Below are 20,171 nucleotides of genomic sequence, written 5' to 3'. Positions count from 1 at the left end.
TCGCCGTGCCGTTGATACTCGCCGCTAATGTCGTGTGCCTCGATATATCCGTACGATAACATTGCAGCATGGCGCTCTGATACGAAGATTCGTTGGGCGCACCCTCATCAAAGGCTTCCACGGTGACAGAGGGAATAGACGCGTGGTCAGTCACTGGTGTGGTGTATGGACTGTGGACCGGCCATTGACCAGAGTTTCTATTTGCAGTTTGCCATGATGCTTGCTTCGCCTTCGAGGTCCACCGCGCGGAAGTCTGGAAGACTTCCATAGTTTTCAGTGGGCGGCTCGAATTGTCACTCTTGTTGTTGTTTTTCAGAGTGACGTGTTTTTCCAGACGCTTGCTTCTTCCTTTCCAGATCATCTGCTTTTCTCACGCCTCTTTTCTTCAGCACTGATCTTGGACCTGTGCCTTTGGCGCGAAGCTGAAAGGTTTGCCCCTGAAGCTAGCGGTCGATGGCAGATGGTCTTAGAACCGATCTTGCCCCCGAGTTGACGCCGTCGCCACGACAGGACCCGGAAGCTACCATGTGCCGACGATGGCGGTATGCTCAATGGCCGAGAGCGCTTCAATACTCTAGTGTCGCTTCGGTATGTTGTGGTACCAACTCCTATGCACTATTCGAAGCAGCCACAAGGACCTTGTCGTGTATGTACGCGCGCGTAGTGTAGGTCTCTGCGTGATTGTGCAAATCGACCGGTCTGGTTGGTCGCAACAGGGTAATTAATCCTAGCCAAAAGCTGGCAAACCGTCCCTCTACGCGTTGCTTGCACAAACCGCTCTCGCATGTCTGTGGTCAGATTGCTGATGACAGGCCGATCTTTCTACGAACGAGGGAGGTTCCGCCTTTTTCTCCAAGAACGTCCCCGTTAATGCAAGTCTCAAAGGTTCGAAAACGACATGCAAACTCCATGGGCCGGCCGTGCATGAACCTTTCAGTGATGGGAAGCCGCCCGGTGAACTCAACATGCCCTCGGTCGAGGTTATCTCCTAACGTAGGCGAAAGTCCATTCAAACCCTAACGTGACGAAAATTTGACCAGTTTCATCCGAACCGGCCAAACATTTGATCGGCCTCCCAGGCACAGATTAAGGTTCTTGAGTAGTGCGTTGAGATGGACGGATAGGAGTTCGTTCCATCGAGCAGCTGTTTCAACCCACGCTCTGGACGCAGCTCTGACACTCTTCGGATCCCTACCTCGGCAAAAACAAAGTCGTTGATCTCTCTCGTCCGAACTTTGGCATTCGCGGTGATTGTGAAATTCGAGAGCTTCATTATGGAAGCTCACTGAGCTGTCGATTCGTCATCTTCCAACACTGAGCAGACGATGAAATTGACGACGATGCTGCTATTCCTGGCAAGATTGCCGAGGGTCCAGCCAATGAATTGGCCTACGGTGTCCGTAGCACAGCATCTTCTGTTCGCTGCATGGTTCCTTGCCAGGCTGATTTCGTATCGATGCAAAGATGATGTGAGATGTATGCAATTGCTCCACACAGCAGCAAATCGTTGATGTCAGATCGGGGAGCAATCGAGGTCTGCGGGATGTATCCGTAGTCTAACTTTGGGTTTCTTATTCCTCATTGACGTGGCTAGTCCGTGGATACTCGTCTGTATGAGGCGTTTGAAGATTTCCAAAGCGCGTCGAGCGGCGCTAGATCCAGATTGTGACAGATCATGATCGACGACTGCCAGAGGGCTGTGGTCTCCGCCGGGGGACTTTCCCAGTGTCAAGAATAGTGAGGAGGTTTGGGTCCATGGACTCTGGAGTGGACACGGTGAACAAGGGACCACGCAATTGTGGGCTTTGCAGGTTGCCGCCCGTACGGTATTGCTTCTTCGTGCGCAGCAGCGCAAGAGAGGCCATCCCTGGAGCAGGTTGCGAGCTGCCGAGGGCTGCCGTGTACCATCATCCGGCATCCGCCATCCAGGTAGTAGTAAATCGGCTGGAAATCGGACAGATGCAGGGCGCCGTCCGGCGTATGAGAAACGAAGCGGTCAAGCCCACGACGGAGCCAGCCCCCCGGCCTCCATAGTAAATGCCGTACAACTGAGTGTCTCAAGTTTCAAGACTGACGTTGGCCTGACCGTTAGGTTTGCGGTGGTTACGGGGGCTCTGAGACAGCCCAGTCATTCTGCGTAGCTTGAGACAACGACCGTTGTTGGCATTATGGCAGTGCGGTCGGTGGGTGGGCGCGAGGGGACGGGTATGCCTCGTCCTCGACCCGCGTGCCATACTCCCAGTCCCCCCCGAAGGCCGATACCCTAGCCCCAGATCCACGATTGATTGGCGCTGCAAGGCGCAAGAGGGCAAACTCGACTGACAAGCTCTCTCGCGTCTCTTCTGCCCTGTCGATATTTGTCGGTCGGTCGGTTCTGGAATTCCCCGTCAGACCCTGTTCGAGCTAGGTTGCCCAAACGCCAGGGTACGGATACCTTGGGGCAAGGCAAGGCGATGCCGAGCCTTGCCCAGGGCTACGTCCAGCTGGCAGCTGGGGCTTGAACGTGACCAGCCACATTTGCTCCACGGGGTTCCCGGAGCTGGTGCATGTCTGCCATGTTGATATCCAGATATTATTCCCTATCGCACATGTTTTGTGCTCCACGCAAGGCCCATCTCTCCCAGATAGTAAGGTCGGCCGGAGAGGTCCTTTTGTCAAAAATGGCATCTTGGAGGCGTTGAACGGGAAGATGACGACAGCGGGGTTCGGCTTGGCTTGAATTGACGGAAGGTTTGCAGGGACCTAGGCGAAGAAAGAGAAAGCTGCTGTGCGTGGCGGTGGTTGATAAGAAACCGAACTTTGGTGCAAGATCATGAGAAATACTTTGTCAAGCCACAATGCTCTCCTCGCTTGGGTACCTGACTAGTTGAGCCATGGTTCCAATCAATCATATGGATAGCTAGCACCCTGCTGAACTGCCAAAGTCACATACAGAATGCGGAATACACTAACAACACGCAGGCTTGCGCCAGATGAGTGACTTTTTTTTTTTGACCACATTTTCGCACAGTTGAGAGAGGGGGTTTCCGTAGCCCGAGTAGAGAAAATGGCAACCTAGGTATTTCCGAGCCCGCCGACCGGGTCTATCAGTCTGTCGAGCATCCCATGGACATGAGGAACTCAAAGAGGGACTGATTGACTGAGTCGCGAGCAAGCCGAGCTTTTGGGACCCTCTGTTTCCCCCCATGCTGGCCGCTCTTGCATATGTTGCTCGTGTCTTCTCCATTGCGGGCACCGGGTATTGCCAAAGCTCGTCAGAACTCTTGACGGGCATTGGCTACCAAGAAAGTGATCCGAGAATGCGCCTTTTTCTTTCCCTCGTTTTTCCTTGCTGGGCAACTCGCTGAACGTTGGCTAAAGGCGGACCAGAGTTGCGTGCCTGCATACACGCAACGCACAGACGACGGCGCCAGAGCCGTTTTTTCTTTTCTGTTTCCACTGTCCCACAGAGGCGGGACGACTGCCTATTCGCTCAAAGGCGGAGGTGATGGAGAAGCAAAGCTGCAGACTTGACCAGACAGGCGGGGGCCGGGGATGGTGTACGTAGTGTTAGTGGCCCGAAGGAGCCATTCCACAGCTCGTATGGCGGACCAGCAGTGAGTGTGACGGTATCCATGGCTATGACTGCAAGATACGCAGGGTAGATCTCTGTACGTATGCTGCTTCGTAATCCGCATTTCAATCCAGGTCAGCTTCCAAGTCGCGTCTCGCAGTATGGCGGGCGGGTACGTAACGCGGGACCGAGGGCGAGTCGCACAGCGTATCCAGAGCTGCGTAGGTACGGACGTAGGCCAGTCCCATTTTCGAGGCGAAGGGAGGACGGGGACGGCACGGTGCAGCGGTGCGGCAGAGCAAAAGCAAGCGCACATGGCAGTGTATCCGTAGGCCGCCAAGCGAAGCCGAGGCCATCTGCAGGGGCAGTGGATTAGGTACGGCCTGGACATCCAATGGGCATGGCAAGCAAGGTCCCAAAGACGCAGAGTGATGGAAGTGGCTTCGATTGGGTTCTGGCTTTCTGATACTGGCGATGGCCGGACTGGCGGTAGGCACTTCGTAAGTTCGTGGTCAGGTTCTGGCATTCTGCGGGGCCCGAGAGACAAGAGGTGCTATCCGTATCCGTACAGCCTACTGCCAGGTTCTGCAGAACGGGGCTTTCCACCGTCCATTGTCGAGCCGGTGAGAAAGAAAGTTTGCCAGGCCCTTATTACGTACCTTGGCTGTTATACGCAACTAGGCGACGCAATGTGCAGTAGTCCGCAGATGAACGTACGCGGTGTGTTCTCTTTTGGAAAGAGAAAAGGAACAAGATCCCGGTCGGATTCCACGTAGTATCCGCGAGCTGGAGAGGGCACCAGGGTTGGCCGAGGGGACGGGAAGGAAATCCAGGGCTCCGGGGATGGATGGACAAGTGAGAACCCTCATTTTGGGACAAGAGATGTGGGTGGGTGCTTTGTTGGGATCCCGTATCCTGTATCTTGTGTCCTGTGTCCTGGGTTCCTGGGAAGATTACCGCCAGGTGAAGGTCGGATTGGGGACTCGCATCGAAATTACTGCAGACTGATTCAGAGCGTTGCGTTGTGGGTTGGTAGCGCGGTTGTAATGAGGGATTCTGATTGGGGAATTGATTGACATTGGGTTTACCAGACCGAATGCAGTGATGGACGGATAAGGCGGGCGAATTGAAGAAACGAAATGAAGCTTTCCAGACGGTCGGATAGCAAGTCATGGCTAGCCTGTCTGGCAGCTGTCTGGTAAATTGCACGTCTTTCCGGGACAAAGTGAGGAGAATTTAGCAAATGGCGACTGACCGGGGGATGCAGGCGGGACAAAAGTAAGTAGTGCCCTCGTTGCTGTATTCGTACGAAGTTGCGGAGAAAGTGTACGGGCAACGGAGTCGTGAAATTGAGAATGAGATGAAGTTTCCATCACACTGGGGGAGGAACTACGAATACTCGTGTTGCTGCGCCTGTTTAATTTTCTTCTGCTTTCGATCCCTTCTCTATCCGTACCTACCTACCTTCCCTCACATTAAGGTGTTTGTGCCTTACTCAGATGCATGTAACTTGTAACTTTTGTGAGTTAAGGTACAAAAGTATCCGTAAGGTACCTTAGGTACGTATCACAGCTCTATCGGATCGGCAGCTTGCAATCTGATTATGGCCTTCCGCTCCGGCTCTGGCTCCGGCCATGACTCTGACTGGTCGGTCCAAGTGGTCGTTTCCGGAAGGAAGACGGACACAAGGGAAACATGGCAGTCCGGAAAAGCGAGACCCGTTGCGTAGGAAGGAGACATCCAAGGCGGGCACGGCGGGGACGGGGACGGGGACGGGGACCAGAGAGGCAGCGAGGTAGAGACACACCTGGAGACGAAGGACTCTAAAGGGAAAGAGAGGGCGCGAGAAAAGCATGTCCAATTCATTGTACGGATATATCCTTGCCTGTTCCTGCCTATGTCTGTTATTAGGTAAGGTACCTACCGACACCGTACGTGTTTTGATGTCGAGGAAGGCAAGAAAGGGCTGGCGCAACTTGAGTGTCTGGGTGTCTGAGTGTCTTGCTCCTGCCGTTCTGAACTCCAGTCTCCTTTGAGTCCTTGACTCCTTCCGCCGTTGAGTAACCGGGGCTCCACACCGTTCTCTCCCACGAGTCCCAGTTGGACCTAGCGTGTCTTGAATCTCCACATCTACACCTGCCTCAGTCTTCCACGGATGGCTGCAGCGAGCACGCAGACGGCAGCAGCACCACCGACCCCGAGTTTAACCCTTCGTCCTTTCGACAGTGCGACTGTTGGAATCTCACCGTCCCAGGACAAGGCAGGAAAAGGAACACAAGGCAAAGGTGGGAATGGAGACGAACTGCAAGTCGTAACTCGCAACTGCGTGCTGCCCTGAACTCCATGACCTGATCCACTTGACCCAGTCAGTAACCAGGGGTCCTGTTCAATCCACAGCAGCCAGAAATCCACAAACACATGGAACCTGGAGGGGACTTGGGTTGGCAACTGCAACTGCAACCCATGGTCAGTCTTTCTGGTCCTTTTTCGCCCTCTCTATTCGTACATGTTGCATACAATTTATCAAAGTACCTGGCCGGTCATTTACTCGCGAGTTGTCTTTTTTATCAATGTGGCAGTTTTCCATCGCCTCCCTGGACAACCCTCATTCACCAAGTCATGCCTCCAAGCTCCATGTCGACACTCGACTCAAGTCCAAGGCGGCACAGGCGGCGGTTGGCTTGCGTTGTCGTTGCTGAGGTGGGGTAATCGGCGATATCTCTGGGTCACGGAGTTCTAGGCCTAGGCCATTGCTTTTTCTTCGGCCCAAGGTTGGGACCTGAGAACTGGGATGGCACAGAACTATGGATATTCACTAATCAGAACTGCAGAGTCAGAGAGAGAGAGATTCCCGAGCCTTGTCTCCAAAGCCCCGATGGTGGACGGACGGACGGCTATTAAGCAGTAGGGATACCGAGAGCGAGCCTTGGTTGTTCAACGCAACCCGAGGTTGTCAGACTTCTCGACACTTGCGTCTGACTTCCATTTCTACATTCAACATACCATGAGTTGTCGATGCTGTCGCAGCTTACCATAAGAAGTAAGACCTTGGAATCACGGCGGGACGATTCTCCCGAATCAGAAGGGAAACAGGTCCGTTTACCCCAGAACAAATGCAACGGCATCCTCCTCATCCTCATCCTTCTGGCGGGCCAAGGTTCCAATGGAAAGCTCCCCGACATTGGAGCCCGCCAACCCTGTGCTTGCGCATGTGCCTGTGCCTGTCAGACAGCTCCCTGGTTCTGTTCTCACAAGCGACCCTTTTCCTCGAGCCAAGTCCGGCATCTATATCACCAAATACTACCGCAGGCCACCATTGGCTCGAATGTCAGACCCTTCGATTGGAGCGACACGGGGAAGAAGGGTGGGCGGGTGCTATGGAATTCAATGCACTGTGAGCAAGTCCGCTGCGCAAGAAACGGAACTATGAAGCCGGTCCATGTCAACGTTGCAACGGTTGGACGTCAAGGGTGTTCTGCAGTACACTAGACGGCGCTCTCTCCCGCCCCTCCAGCACCAGCTCGCCTTGTCTTTTTTGGCTACCTTGCTCAGCCGAACGCACGGTAGGTTGTGCTAACCTGCCAGTGGCAGCAGGAGACCACTGTCAAGGCACTCCCGTACAGTATGGATATGGTTGAGAATCTCTCAACTGTTCGTCGTGGAGTTTATTCTGCCCGCTCTCTACTTGACGCAACACTTCGCTACATTGTTTGTGTTTCTTGTGGCAGCCTATGTCACCATAGGTTATCGAGCCGCCCAGAGTCTGATATAGAATTGGAAACAATGAGGTTTATGACGTCTTGTAAGGCCGCAAGGCGAGCGAAAAGGTTACTTTAGCGAGAGTCAAGCGAATCCAGCCTCTTTGCACTTGGATTCGGAATCGGACCAGTCAACTCTTCACCTCGTCGCGCCTTGTGGACGCCCGATGGAACAACTCTGAGTATCTATCTCACCCATTCCACTGACTCGATTTGCTAGAGAATACGCGGCACCACCAGCCTCGTCAGCAAGTACCTGAACTACAGCGAAAGAAGCCATCATTCGCACCGGTAGCCTTCCATTGCAGTCAGACTCTGGTTTGTTCATTTCTAACCGATATGAGCGTCTCCCGCGGGCATTTTGGTCAACCCGCTGCCACCTTCGTTGCTATTCGCTCAGATTGACCATTTGTCGTTGGTCCCAACCATTACTCTCTATGCTGATCCTTCCGCATGCTGCCTTGCAGGATATCCAAGAGCTATTGCCCTGCGGCCGGGAAATTGGATACGTCGTGTTGGAGGGTCGCGTCTCCGGCCACTTAGGTGCTAGAAGCCTAGAACATCGGGGGCAATTCTTCATCAAACCATACATGACAACAACAACAACAACAACAACAACAACTAGGCTTCCAATGCAGCTTACGGATAGCTAGCTAGCTGACTTGCAGCCTCGGCCGACGACATGAGGAAAGAAAGCCATGCTTACGCCTCAGCGCTCAATCAGCTGTTGTTACCTCGTCCGTAGACGATCGTCTCGCGGGTTGTCTCTTGGCGGTTGCAACGCCGTCATTTCCAGAACGCAAGCCCTGGGACGTTGTTGGACTTTGCCTCATTCGTGCATTTCTCTTTCCAAGATTCATGGCCGGGCAGGTCGGCTAGGACGGCCGATTCCAACGCCGTCATTCGCGAGCTAATACCAGCAAGTCTATCCGCAGACGTGCCGCTCAACGCAACGGATATCCGCACAGGTTCCACAATGATCAACGACTCCTGTCAGACTGCATGATCGGTCCAAAGGACACGGGACAAGGCATAGAAAGGAAGAAAACAATTAACCGTATCCTGAAGAAACACAGAGGCGGCAAATGCCAACTATGAGAAGAGGAAACACCTCATTCATCCGGCCGAGGCTCCATTTCCAGGTCTCGGGCGCAACAAAGAAAAGGTCAACCGAAAGGCAGACAGTTATCAATATTGCTTGTGCCGTTGCTGCACGTCGAACAAAATCCGGAATCGGTTGCCCTGTCCAAGGCCTTGACTGCGGAGAAGGATGGGATTCCAGGGGAACACATGCCTGCAGCATTGTCTTCATTCAAAGTCCTCTTTCAAGGGACCGATCTTCAAGGGCTCGACTGTCGCTTTCTCAACGACACGCCTATGTCCCCGGAGAGGGATAACATCACTTACTTCTTTCCTAGACCCGAAATGCCAGCTGGCGTTCCATCGATCGACCCCAGGGCAGCGTCGCGTTAGTTGCAATTAGCCGCGGCTTCACGCAATTGTCTTCTTTGCTACCCCTAGATAATGGAAAATTGAGCTGGAGGAATGCCGAAACTGCTGCATACGACGTTGGCGACCTATTCCCTTCCCTTTCTTCTCTTCCCAAATACTGGAATTGAACGGTCTACAGTATGTCTCGACAGAGTCTCTGCTGAGGACCGGCGATCAATGACCGACTCTCAAGTTCTCAAGTTCCAACCCCCGCGTACCTTGGAGGATTCGGCGGGATACATAACCCTGCACTGTGCCACCGCGAGGCATCGAGTACATTGTTGAACCAGCATAGGCTAACGACAGATTCGTCAGTCGGTGTGACGGTCCAACTGCTAGCTGCGTGCTGCCGATGCCCTCAAAGAAGCGCTGATCGGCCTTGCGAGTCTGCAAGGTCCCGCGAAGCTTACATGGAAGCCCCAGAGAAAGCCAGATGGCCCGTTTTCGCGGCCTACGCCGTGCATGCATGAGCATATGGGCAAAAGGCCAGCCTTTACTCCGTATCTGTATCGCCACTGGCAATCGCCGAGAGATACAATCACCCAAGCCTCAGCATTTTGTTGGGACCAGGTGGCGCCTATCTTACTGCGTGAACGAAGTTTCTAGATCGAGGCAGCAACCATCGTACATACAATACAGCGACATGTCATTACACCAACCTCTGGACATTTTCCAACTTCAGGGACAAACCACCAACAGGTGGACCGAGTGTCACACTTCTCCCCAACTTCCATCCGGGGGGATGCTGGTGAGACGGGTTCGCGTTCAGTGCTCCTGATTACCTAGCTGTCAATTCTGGCAGAGAAGCTTGGACTCTCGACTCGTCCTCCCGTCACTCCAATCTCCCCAAGTCCCAACAAGCTTCTAACATCACGCCACAGTCACCCGCTCACTTCTCAACCCCCGTGCCTCAGCAGCGCCGTCCGCGGATTACCCAACCGTGACTAACCTCCCTCTGACCGTCTTGTTAGAAATACGGCCGATCTTATTGCAAAAGCTAGGTGTAACACTACAGCGAAAAGTCTTCAAGGGAATCGTGTCATCGATCGAGAGTTTCAACCGCTGTACGACCGCGCCCCGAGCAGGGAGGATCCCGATAGCTTATCCAGACCGGCGCCGGCTCCTCATGTGCCGTCTGCAGACCCGGTGCTGCTGTCTCCGACTGCATCCACTCTATCGCTCTTGAGTCGTGAAGACAATGAAGAGCAAGGCTTGGGCCATGCTGCTACTGGATGGCAAGCCGGCCAGCTTTCCAGAAATGGACCGTCGTTTCATCTGCTCTGCCTAGTTGAGTGCCGTGAGGCCTTGTCGGCAAGCAATCCCTCTCCAGAAACAGACGACCTTTGAAGTAGTATCGCGGATCGAATGATGTTCCCTGTCAAAGTCCGCGTTGCTTGGACCCAGAGTTCTGCCCATGCTTCTGGGAGTCCATATCTGCAATAGCAGCTTTTCTATTATAGCGCTTTTCCTATCGCTTTCTTGTCCGTCTCTCGAAGTTCCCACACTGTTCACCTGTCACGCTGGAGTTTCATCACGTCGACGCATACCAGCCTCTTCTTATACAGACGGCATATATACCGAGTTATCGAGTGCAGATGATGGGGACATCGCCGACGCAGTGTGTAAGCGATGCGACAGCGAACCAGGGTTATCGCCGTGTCCGTCAGAGAGCATCCGGCTCATCGAGACTCCAAACAACCCGGGCATCCTCCGGCCCCCAAAGCCGTCGATCCCGGGAGCGGCGTATGGCTTTCGGACGCCCACCTTCGGATGGTCCATCGACGAGCTAGGCACAACCCAGAGGTTCTTTGTCAATCTCCTACAATCCAGCGCGTAACGTTTCCAGAGGCAGTCCTGTCAAACTTTGGCCGCTAACGCTCGGACGGTAGTGATCAGCAGAAATATGAAGGAAGTAGGCGTGGGATGGAGAGAAAAGTTTTCTCCGCCGGCGCTCAGACTCGGGTCTGTCGATCCTTGCCCTAGAGTAGCAGAGCCAGTCCTCTACGGAGTACGGATACATACTTGGGCAACACGTCAGTCGACAGACAGGGCCAGACCATGAGGTTGAATGTCTGACGCTGATCGAACCAGACACGACTATTCTTGTCTCTCTGGTCTCACTATCTGCCCTCAGGATACCTCATCTCCATGTTTGGTATCCTAGACGGTGATAAACCGCCCGATCTGGACCTGACGCCACCAACGTTATTCCCTGTGTTGTCCTGGTATGGATGTCAACTGAGGAGATTCGATGCGAGAACGTTTGAATGTACGTACTGCATACACGCAAGCGCGGTGATGGCGTCGACACTCGACACTGACCTGCAGGGTCATCTTGATATCTGATCTCATTCGATATCACACTTGCTTGGGTCCTGGCTTTGTCGGATACGACCAACGAGATCCGGCTCCTCCAAGGCTCCAATGCCCATCCCGGGCACCCTTGACAACCCGAACTCTGGCCGTGCGCATCCGGCCCGTTGGTGTTTGGCGAATTGTATGTTTCGGGACGCTTGATGTGCCCAAAACGCGCTTACAGGCAGACTGACGGACGGACTGACTGAACATTCTTCGAGCCGCTCGCACAGACAATGCAGACGATGCTAGTCGTGTCGTTGATGGGGAACAGAGAGACGTGTTGAGTTTGCTTGTTGGTGCCGTATTGTTGTTGCTTGCGTAACTGCCGGCGTTCGTCGCCGGGGTCAAGGAAGACTATTGGAGCGCGGCGTGGGCGGAACAGTCTTCCCTTCTATTCCCCTTCACGTCCCCCATGCGAAGGATCGACCTGTTTCGGCCAAATTCGAGGGATCGTCCGCCCCAAATTCGGAGGATATTGGCTTGGGATGCGGGAGAAGCCGGGGGGTGAGGGGCACTTTTTCTAAGTGGGCAAGCCACCATCGACAGAACATGTCCAGGATTGCATTTTCGTGTTCTCTGTTTCTATCGCGATGGAAATTGGCCCGCAATCTTGTAGATGGGGTTCGTCGTCGGCATCGGACGGGGGTTCTGCTCTGCTGCGCTGCTTGCCGCTGGACGCGCCCCTGCCAGTTCGACAACCGCGACTCACGAGGCAGACTGGCAGTTTCCGGAGCTCTCTCCTCTGCCCGCCGCTTCTTCTGCGGGAGTCTCTAACGATACAAGATGTGATTGAGGAAACATTTGAGCTAGGAGAGCTCTTATGAGACGATTTGAGAAAAAGGGAATTTCCCGCACAATGTGGCTTTCTGTCTGTGCCCCCCCTCCTCACGTCTCGACGACTGTTGGGCTTTTGCTAAGGTACCCGTAGCCTCGTGACTAACGCGAGCCCGCCGCGCCACCCTGCAGCTAACAGCCTAACAAGCTGCTGGACCCAAAGTCAAAGTAGACCGCGGGTCCAACGGACAGCTGTCAAGTAGGCTGTGTCTGTTCGCCTGTCCCGCATGGATTTGGGTCGTGGTACTGGTTCGTGGTAGGTAAGGGTATCACAAACCCGCGTTCTTCTTTCTTCAGGGGTTTTTATCGGAGCTGTCCCCGAGATAGCTCAATGGAGAGTGTCTTACTCTGAGGCAACACCAACGCGGCGTCTCGATGAAGGGGGGAGGGGAAGTGGTGCCGAGTGATGGGGAGTTTGTGACGATCCTGCTTGATATTTGGTCTGTTTCATGACCAGAGAGCTTAGCTACATCTAGCAGGACTTTGTGAACTTTGGCCGTGGCTTCACATGCTGCGCGTGGGACCTGCAGCATTCCCACCGAGGTTTTTTTTTTGCGCCGTGAAGAAGTCGAAGTAGATGTATGAAGCTTCCTTCGTGGACTCACTCGTCAGACGAGCGAGGGGAATCGTCGTGTGCCGCAGGCACTCCACCCCTGAGGGCATTTCTTGAACTTTCTGACTTTGGTTTAGACCGCTTCAGCCACTTTGGTTCCTTGGGGGCCGGCTCGTGGAGAAACAGGAAAGTACGCTAATGCCGAGCTTCAGGTACTAGTAGCTAGTAGGGTGTAGTCTTTGGAGTCGTGGGCTCGTGGACTCCTTGGAGGATGGGGAGAGAGAAGAGACTAGAATCAACCGGTTGACAATTTGACGGCGCCGCCTCCCCCCGTTCCGCCTTGGTTCTATCTCTCTTCCGATTTCTCCGAGGTTTGCTGTTGGCTGGTTGGTGATGATAGTTTCTCGCTGGAACTTGTCCTAGTGGAAATGACGGAATCTATCGTACAACACCCTCAACTGCGAAACCGAACTTGTGAAGCTGGAGCGTATGACTATTGGCAACGGCTTTTGAGCTTGTCTTGTATAGCGCAAGTGCTTTTTGTCTCCTTGGGTTGTGTGTCGGAAGGAATATCTTCTCTTTCCTACTTTAGGTAACTCAGGTAAACATCGGATCGTCACGGGGAGAACCGGCTGGCTTTGCGGGAACCAGGGAATGATGGAGGGGAGGGGGGCTAAGGTAGCTAGAGTCTAGAGAAGGGGCTCCGGTGTGCCACTTTTGCCGTTGATTCGGGTTCTAGAGGATTGCGAGGCGTTCGGGCGTGTGCTGGATGGCTTTTTGCGAAGTAGGAAAACTTGCTCATCATGAATTGCCAATGACAAGCTTTTAGTCCAATGTGCTGTGGCGTATTTGGATGGAGGCGACGGGAACTAGCTGCAGAGAGAGCTTGCGAAGACTGAAGGATAAACCCCCTTACATATCTTTGATGACGAAGATGAAGGCGAAGATGAAAGAAAAGGGGGGCGAGAGAACATCTTCGCGTTTTTCGAAACTTTATCGGCTGTCTGGCTTGAGATGGATATGGACCTCCGTTTGGTCTGTGACGCCAAGAACGGGGACTCGGTGATGGAAATCCTTCACAGGGAGCCGAGGGAGACTTGGTATTCGGACCGGCTGTTTAGGCTAAGATAGACGAGATGGCAACGGTTGGCTGAGGGCGAGTGGCGTTGAACGTTGGATGTCCCAAAGAAGGGGGAAAGAGGAGCATGAACTTGGAGTCTTGAAACAGTATCCTCTCTTCGTCTTTCAAATCACGCAGTATGAGATGGATGGCCAAAGTTTTCCAGAATGTTGAAGAAAGCGTACAGGTTAGAAGATGAACATTCCGAGAGGAGAGCACACATTGCAATTTGCGGCAAAGGCTTCCTCTTTTTCGATGCCAAACAGAGTCCAATCACTATCACGTAATTCTCTACTTCGGAACAGTAAGCCTCTGTTGCTGGTGTACATACATTGAATGAAAATCAGGTGACGAGATACTTTATTTGCAGAGGGCGAGCTTTTCGAAGCACCTTTGGCCAACGTCAAGTAGAATAAAAGCCTCCAATAATGAGCACGTGAAGGGACCGTAGGCAAAGATACGCTGGCACCCAATCTTTTGAGAGCAGAGCCCGTGGACGCGGCCGCAAGTGCTGAAGCTTCCAAGACGTTGACGACGTCGAGGACGATCGAGGGGCGCGCGCCGCCTGAGTAAAGCTGGAGCGGCCCCATTCACGTCCACGGGCGACGAGAGGTGGCTGGTGACTTTCTCTTGATCCTTTTCAACGGCTAGGTAAGCCAGGGGACGTCGAGATATGTGTTCTTACTTGCGTGAAGCGCAGAACTTGGTTGGATAAGATCATTGGCAAACAGTGCCAAATCTGCTAATTAAGAGTGCTTTTTTGTTTTTCCCGAAAACGGGAAGTCTAGAGGAACACTCCGTCGTGTCTGAAAATCGCTGAAAGCTGCAGAGTGAGGGACTCGCTGGGAAAATTGGTCTAGATGGTAGCAAGACATGCTGGTTCTAGCACAGCTCGAACGTGATTCTGCAGGTGCCGATATTTGGTCGCTCTCAAGTCACCCGGTATGAGATATCCTAGACCCATGATGCTTACTGGATACGTTTTCCGAGATCAAAAGACTGGATTACTGAAGTAACATTGGGATATAAGGCGTATGACATTTCATTGCATTGTATCCGTGTTGTTTCGTGTAATTTTATGGATGTTGTTTATATTAACCCTCTAACTAGTAAAACCGAGATATCATATCTTCCCGGGTAAAAATCTAGTGCCCTCGACCATGTACTTCGAAAGGACCAACTTCTTAAGCTGGAAAGCGACCCAAGCCAGGTGATGAGTCTTCTCACATCAGAAGAGGGATGTTTGTGGCAGATTTCCTTCAATATGTGCCCGTTTAATTTGACTTTAGATGATGTTGAATTTTCGCCCAACCTTTCTTTACACAAACAAAACCCGTGGTTCGGTATTTTCTTCCCAATTTCATTCATTTCCCAACCCCAAAAACAGCCCGATGAAACTCCTTAAGCCATAATATGAAAGCTCACAAATTCGAAAATGTACTGCTTCATTTCCAGAACCAGCTGCCCTTGTCGTCGACTCCGTCATTCTCTTGCTGGTCACGGTCCCTGTTCTTGTGCCCGCCGGTTGAGAAGCTCGCCGACCAAGAGTAGTTGGACTGTCTCTCCGTCTGCTTACCAACCTCCTCACCTCTGTCATTATAGGTCGTGACGGTCTTGGTGATGTGTACGTTTCCCTTGCCGTCCTCGTGTTCCTGCACCTTTTCGACGACGCGCCATCCTTGAGGCAGACCTTGTGGTGTGAGGTCCTTCGTCGAAGAGTAGTTTCTGGGGGTGGGTGACGTTGACGTTGACGTCTCCCGTGAGGTGTTCAGACGAGCTGACCCCATGACTGAAAAATATGAATCTTCCTCCGTTTCCCTGTGTTCCTGTTCCGGAGTAACCGGAGATTCCCGTGCCGTACTCTCTTCTGTAACAGGCACCCGCCTCTCCTCTGAAGCCGAGTCAGTCCGGGAAGATCGGGACCTTCGTTCGTTGAAAGGGTCGTTTTGCTCTTCCAACCACCGCTGCCAACGCTCACTCACGGCCCTGTCCAACACCTCTGGCCTTGGTTCCCATCCATCCCACAGACCTTGACGAGTGAGCTGGTGAAGCCACAGCATCGGAGGCAGTCCGTGAGGGAACGAATCGCGGACCTCCTTCCTGAAGCGGACGCGTTCGTGAATATCAGAGAGACCCTGACCGCTGCTCACCATGAGCAGATCCTCAAACGCATCCTCGAATCCGAACAGGGTCGGGTCCTCGCCATTGGGAAGGTCCCGGGGTACAGGCTGCGGCAGTTCGTGGAGTCGTAACGGCGAATATGGCGAGTCGATGATGAACGAGAAGCACATGAGCTGGTACAGAGACTCGGTAACCTCTTCCGCCTTGAAGAGGGCTGAGATGGACGACATGGGACCGAAGAGGTCAAAGACAGTAGGGCGCGAGTACTGCGTGGATGAATCACGGGGCTGCAAGCTGGTGTTGTCGTCGGTGAGAGCTTTTCTGCTCTCAAGCTCTTTGTCACGGGATGACAGAGGCGGTTCCGGCCATGAGCTGTTGAGGCGTGATACGGCCGAGGGAATGCCTAGGAATCGCTGGAAGGCCAAGGCAACGTGGTCGTCGACTTTCTGTTTGAATCGGACGAAGACGTTGTCGGAAGAGTTGCCGTTCGACATGGTTGAAATAAGATGGGTTGTTTGATGTGTTTCGAAGCTATAAGTCAATGACTTTTGCGCGTGAGTGTCTCAGTGGATGAGACGTGTTGTATGTGAGTATGCTGCCGTGGTAAGCAGTTCGCGGGTTTGCCCTCGGATGCCAGTCAAAGGCTCGAGGCCTACATGGGAGGAGGTGAGATGTTGCTTGCTGGAACAAAATTGACAAAGGAACAGTTGATGAATATGACGACGTTGGCAAGATCAGGTCACCCGGCAGTGGCGATCGGGGAACGGCGGGGTCTCCTAGCAGGTGTGCGGTCGATTGATAGGCCGGAGACTCTGAAGTTCCGACAATTTCCCAACAACCTGGGATTCCATTGGTGGAGAGCACGGTGACGGCACGGCTTGACGGTGCACGGCGGGAGGAGCCCACGCAGTAGGGTATAATCGTTTAAACGGGGCACTAGACACCTCGATAACGGCTACGAGTACGTCGGCCTAGCAAATGCGGATACGCTGATGGACCCCGAGGCTTGGCCCGGTTGCCCCGGCCGGTTGCGTTCCAAGCGAGCCGCTGTCTCTCGCGACTCGGCCAGTACCTGAGAAAAGGTATCCGTACCTCCCACTTGGAGCTGTGGCTAGACTTAGTTACCTTTGGTCGGTGTGGCTGCTCGATGAAAAGACGAGACTAGGTAATCCAGAGGCACCATAACAGATTCCTGCAATACTTTGCTCTCACATGCAAAGGCAACTAACTACCTTATTGTTCGAAGCTCTTTCAACTCACTGCCTGCAATTTTCTCTGTGTACCGTCTGCGAAATGACAGCATTGAGCAGCAGATGCTGAAAGCCTGGAAACCCCCACATGTCGCCTGAGCCACACTTTACATTTAATAGAATCAACCCTGGCCCCACCTTTCCATGCTGGTTGTCTTTGATTCTTTCAGGGACCTCCTTTGAGAGGAACGTCGTTTTGGTGGCTCTTTGACCGGGGGATTGTTTCCCCCCCTTCTGATTGAATGTGGGAACGTGCTTTCACTTTCATGCTCCAAAAATGCCCAGACCCGCGCGTCAGTGTCGGGTCGGGCCTGTATTGTCGACCGATGTGTCGAAACTGAGTGTCGGACCCAGAAGAGGAGAAAGTCGCGGCAGGAGGAGCGTCACCCAAGTAGTAGTACTTTGACATCGTAGCGGCTGCTCAACGCCTGTACTTCGTACTAAAATCTTGATTGATCCATCTTATTCCTGTCCAGTACCTAAGTACCTTCTTACTGCCTACCTACCTTACCTTACCTTACCTCAAGCTATCTTTTACTCTTCCAACGTTACAACAATACCTTGAAATCCTCATCTTCTTAACGCAAATCCTCATGGCCGGCTACGACGATTTGCTTTCCCTCAGAGCTTGAGGTCCCTATTCCCCTCATCGTTTGCGCAGTCCAGATGATACTGCGTCTTGGCCGTGTCCAACCATCCGTCGCGCTTGGATGACCGGCACTCAATTCGCGCCGTCGTCATTATCTCCAGCCTGCGCCAAATTAGCACCAAAATCCCCCAGCTGCTTCGAAAAAAATAGCTTGTGATCCGACCGACCGCGATACGACTTGTCCCCTTCTACCTCGCCTCGACATACACGACCCAGCGAGTCGTCATGACGGTAGCTGATGCGGTCATCGCCGCCGAGCCAGCGGCACGACCGGGCGACGATGGAAAGGACCTGCAGAACTGGTCCTCCCTCATCGGCATCATCACCGCCATCGTCGGCAACGTCCTTATCGCACTCGCCCTCAACGTCCAGCGGTACGCCCACCTCCGACTTCACCGTGAACGCATCCGGGTCCGACGTAGGGCGAAAGAGGCTCTGAAGCATGCGCCGAACGAAGGCCAAACGGGGCCCTACGGAACCGTTGGCGGAGGTGGAAGAGGAGGAGATACAGATGGAGACCTACCAGAGAATGGACAGAATGCGGACCACGATGCTGGCGAATCCGAGCCTCTGCGAAGATCATTCCGTTCCGAGGAGTCCGCTGGCTCCGACTACTCCGGCGACGAGGACAAGGCCCCCTCGACATACCTCCAGTCACCATACTGGTGGGCAGGTCAGATCCTGATTACATTGGGCGAGCTGGGCAACTTTCTGGCCTACGGCTTCGCGCCCGCCTCTATCGTTTCGCCTCTGGGCGTCGTTGCCCTGATTTCCAACTGCATTATTGCGCCGATCCTGTTCAACGAAAAGTTCAGGCGGCGCGACTTTGGGGGTGTCATCATCGCCGTGGCGGGTGTGGTCGTTGTGGTTTTGAGCGCCAAGCAGGAAGAGACAAAACTTGACCCCGACGATGTGTGGGACGCGATTACGACTTTGGCATTCGAAATATACTTGGCCGTAACGATCTCGTTGATTATCATCCTTATGTGGGCGAGCCCGAGGTATGGCCACCGGACTATATTGATTGATTTGGGTCTGGTGGGACTATTTGGTATGTGCTTTCTGCATTGGACGGACGTACAGACGAAGATGAACTAACCTTTGCTCTCTTTAGGCGGTTTTACGGCACTTTCAACCAAGGGCTTGTCTTCGATACTATCGACAACTCTCTTGGCTGCATTCAAGACCCCTGTCGCATGGGCACTAATCTTCATTCTGCTCTTCACGGCGGTGATGCAGGTGCGCTACGTCAACAAGTCGCTGCAGAGGTTCAGTTCAACCCAAGTCATCCCGATTCAGTTCGTCCTCTTCACTCTCAGCGTCATCATTGGCAGCGCCGTGCTGTACCGCGACTTTGAGAGAACATCAGCTGAACAGGCCGGCAAATTCATTGGCGGTTGCTTGCTTACCTTCTTTGGCGTCTTCCTCATTACTAGTGGTAGAGTTGAGGAGGACATGGATGATGGCATGTCTGATGTGGATGGCGTGGAGGAAACGATCGGCCTGGCTGAGCAAGACGGCTACAGTCCGACCCAACCACTCCCGCCTTCTTCCACCTCTATTCCCTCGTCAACCTCACGCCGGTCGTCTCGAGCCTCCAACGGAAACAACACGAACAACGGGTCAAAGCCGTTTAGTTTGCAGCGCGATTCCGGCATTCCATCCCTTCGCGTTCCTACAACAGCTTCGGCGGGTAACATTACTGGCGCCGAAGCCGAACCGCTGTTGGCCAACCCCTGGAGCAATTCGGCGACAGAAGAAGTCCTTCCTCCGCCAGGCACCAGGACCATTTCAGACGAGTCTATCCACACTTTCCCCGGCTTCGGCTTCGGCTTCTCCCCGTCAGAGCCGACAACACCTTACTATGACGGACAAATCCAACCTAGATATCCCACAAATCCCACAGACAGACCCGTCACACCACGCACATCACTGCCGCCCCGGCCTCACAGCCACAACTACCCGGGGCCCCTCTTCTCCCCGTCCCCCCTCTCATCCACCGTGAGCGCGGTCGTCAAGGATACTCTTCTTAGGAACGCAGAGAGTCCGCTCCTGCGTAGGCCGTCGGTGCGTCGGCTGCGTTCCAGCATCAGAGCCAGCCTCTTCATGCCCGACGACAATGGCGAGGGCGCCGACGTCGACGCCGAGAGGCAAAATCTCGCAAGCAGGGGGGACGATCAAGACGGTGGCGTCGCGGAGCGCAGTCGCACGGCGGGCGAGGGCGCCTCTCGGGAACAAATCCCTGGGAGACAGCGGAGCCTGAGTGATACGCTGGGCGACTTTTTCAGGGTGAAGAAGAAGAGGAGGGACGGCGGTACAGATCCGGAAGAGGAGGTATAGGATGTTTTTTGGGGGGTTTCCGAATGGGACTTTGGAGGGAAGGAGGCGTCATTTTAATCGTTCCGCCAAGCAAAGCATTGCATATCGGCGTTCCTGGTAGAGAGAGAAAGTTTGCAATTGGGAATAACTGTGGTGTTACACTCG

At 53.6% G+C, this 20,171-nt stretch overlaps 4 protein-coding genes across 4 annotated transcripts; 2 read left to right on the top strand and 2 right to left on the bottom strand.

The window, feature by feature from the left end:
* Window positions 1-3,433: 3,433 nt before the first annotated feature.
* Window positions 3,434-4,123, bottom strand: BDP81DRAFT_161809 (uncharacterized protein). Its single transcript, XM_060582045.1, has one exon. It carries the CDS (start codon window positions 4,077-4,079, stop codon window positions 3,465-3,467), a length of 615 nt encoding a protein of 204 aa, XP_060448943.1. The 5' UTR covers window positions 4,080-4,123; the 3' UTR covers window positions 3,434-3,464.
* A 5,775-nt stretch (window positions 4,124-9,898) lies between these two features.
* BDP81DRAFT_161788 (uncharacterized protein) lies at window positions 9,899-10,868 on the top strand. Its single transcript, XM_060582044.1, has 2 exons — window positions 9,899-10,635; window positions 10,692-10,868. The coding sequence occupies exons 1-2, from the start codon at window positions 10,217-10,219 to the stop codon at window positions 10,783-10,785; spliced, it is 513 nt and encodes a 170-aa protein (XP_060448942.1). The 5' UTR covers window positions 9,899-10,216; the 3' UTR covers window positions 10,786-10,868.
* Window positions 10,869-14,711: 3,843 nt separating this feature from the next.
* BDP81DRAFT_419821 (uncharacterized protein) lies at window positions 14,712-16,588 on the bottom strand. The gene has a single exon (XM_060589801.1). The coding sequence runs from the start codon at window positions 16,280-16,282 to the stop codon at window positions 15,113-15,115; it is 1,170 nt and encodes a 389-aa protein (XP_060448941.1). The 5' UTR covers window positions 16,283-16,588; the 3' UTR covers window positions 14,712-15,112.
* Window positions 16,589-17,912: 1,324 nt separating this feature from the next.
* Window positions 17,913-20,027, top strand: BDP81DRAFT_446669 (magnesium transporter NIPA-domain-containing protein; the record flags this gene model as incomplete). The annotated part of the gene is made up of 2 exons (XM_060592091.1): window positions 17,913-18,738; window positions 18,802-20,027. 2 exons carry the CDS (start codon window positions 17,913-17,915, stop codon window positions 20,025-20,027), a joined length of 2,052 nt encoding a protein of 683 aa, XP_060448940.1.
* Window positions 20,028-20,171: the final 144 nt, after the last annotated feature.

This window comes from Colletotrichum phormii, assembly GCF_030913505.1.
Source record: "Colletotrichum phormii strain CBS 102054 chromosome Unknown BDP81scaffold_4, whole genome shotgun sequence".
Lineage (NCBI taxonomy): Eukaryota > Fungi > Ascomycota > Sordariomycetes > Glomerellales > Glomerellaceae > Colletotrichum > Colletotrichum phormii.
The sequence above is the reverse complement of the archived record's forward strand: the minus strand, read 5'-3'. Positions and strand labels throughout refer to the sequence as shown.

Bases quoted from the DNA above. Each gene is read 5' to 3' on its own strand.
- BDP81DRAFT_161788 (XM_060582044.1), top strand. From the start codon at position 10,217: ATGCTTCTGGGAGTCCATATCTGCAATAGCAGCTTTTCTATTATAGCG. The intron at 10,636-10,691 runs GTAACGTTTCCA...CTCGGACGGTAG, and splicing joins AATCTCCTACAATCCAGCGC to TGATCAGCAGAAATATGAAG.
- BDP81DRAFT_419821 (XM_060589801.1), bottom strand. From the start codon at position 16,282: ATGTCGAACGGCAACTCTTCCGACAACGTCTTCGTCCGATTCAAACAG.
- BDP81DRAFT_161809 (XM_060582045.1), bottom strand. From the start codon at position 4,079: ATGCCAGAACCTGACCACGAACTTACGAAGTGCCTACCGCCAGTCCGG.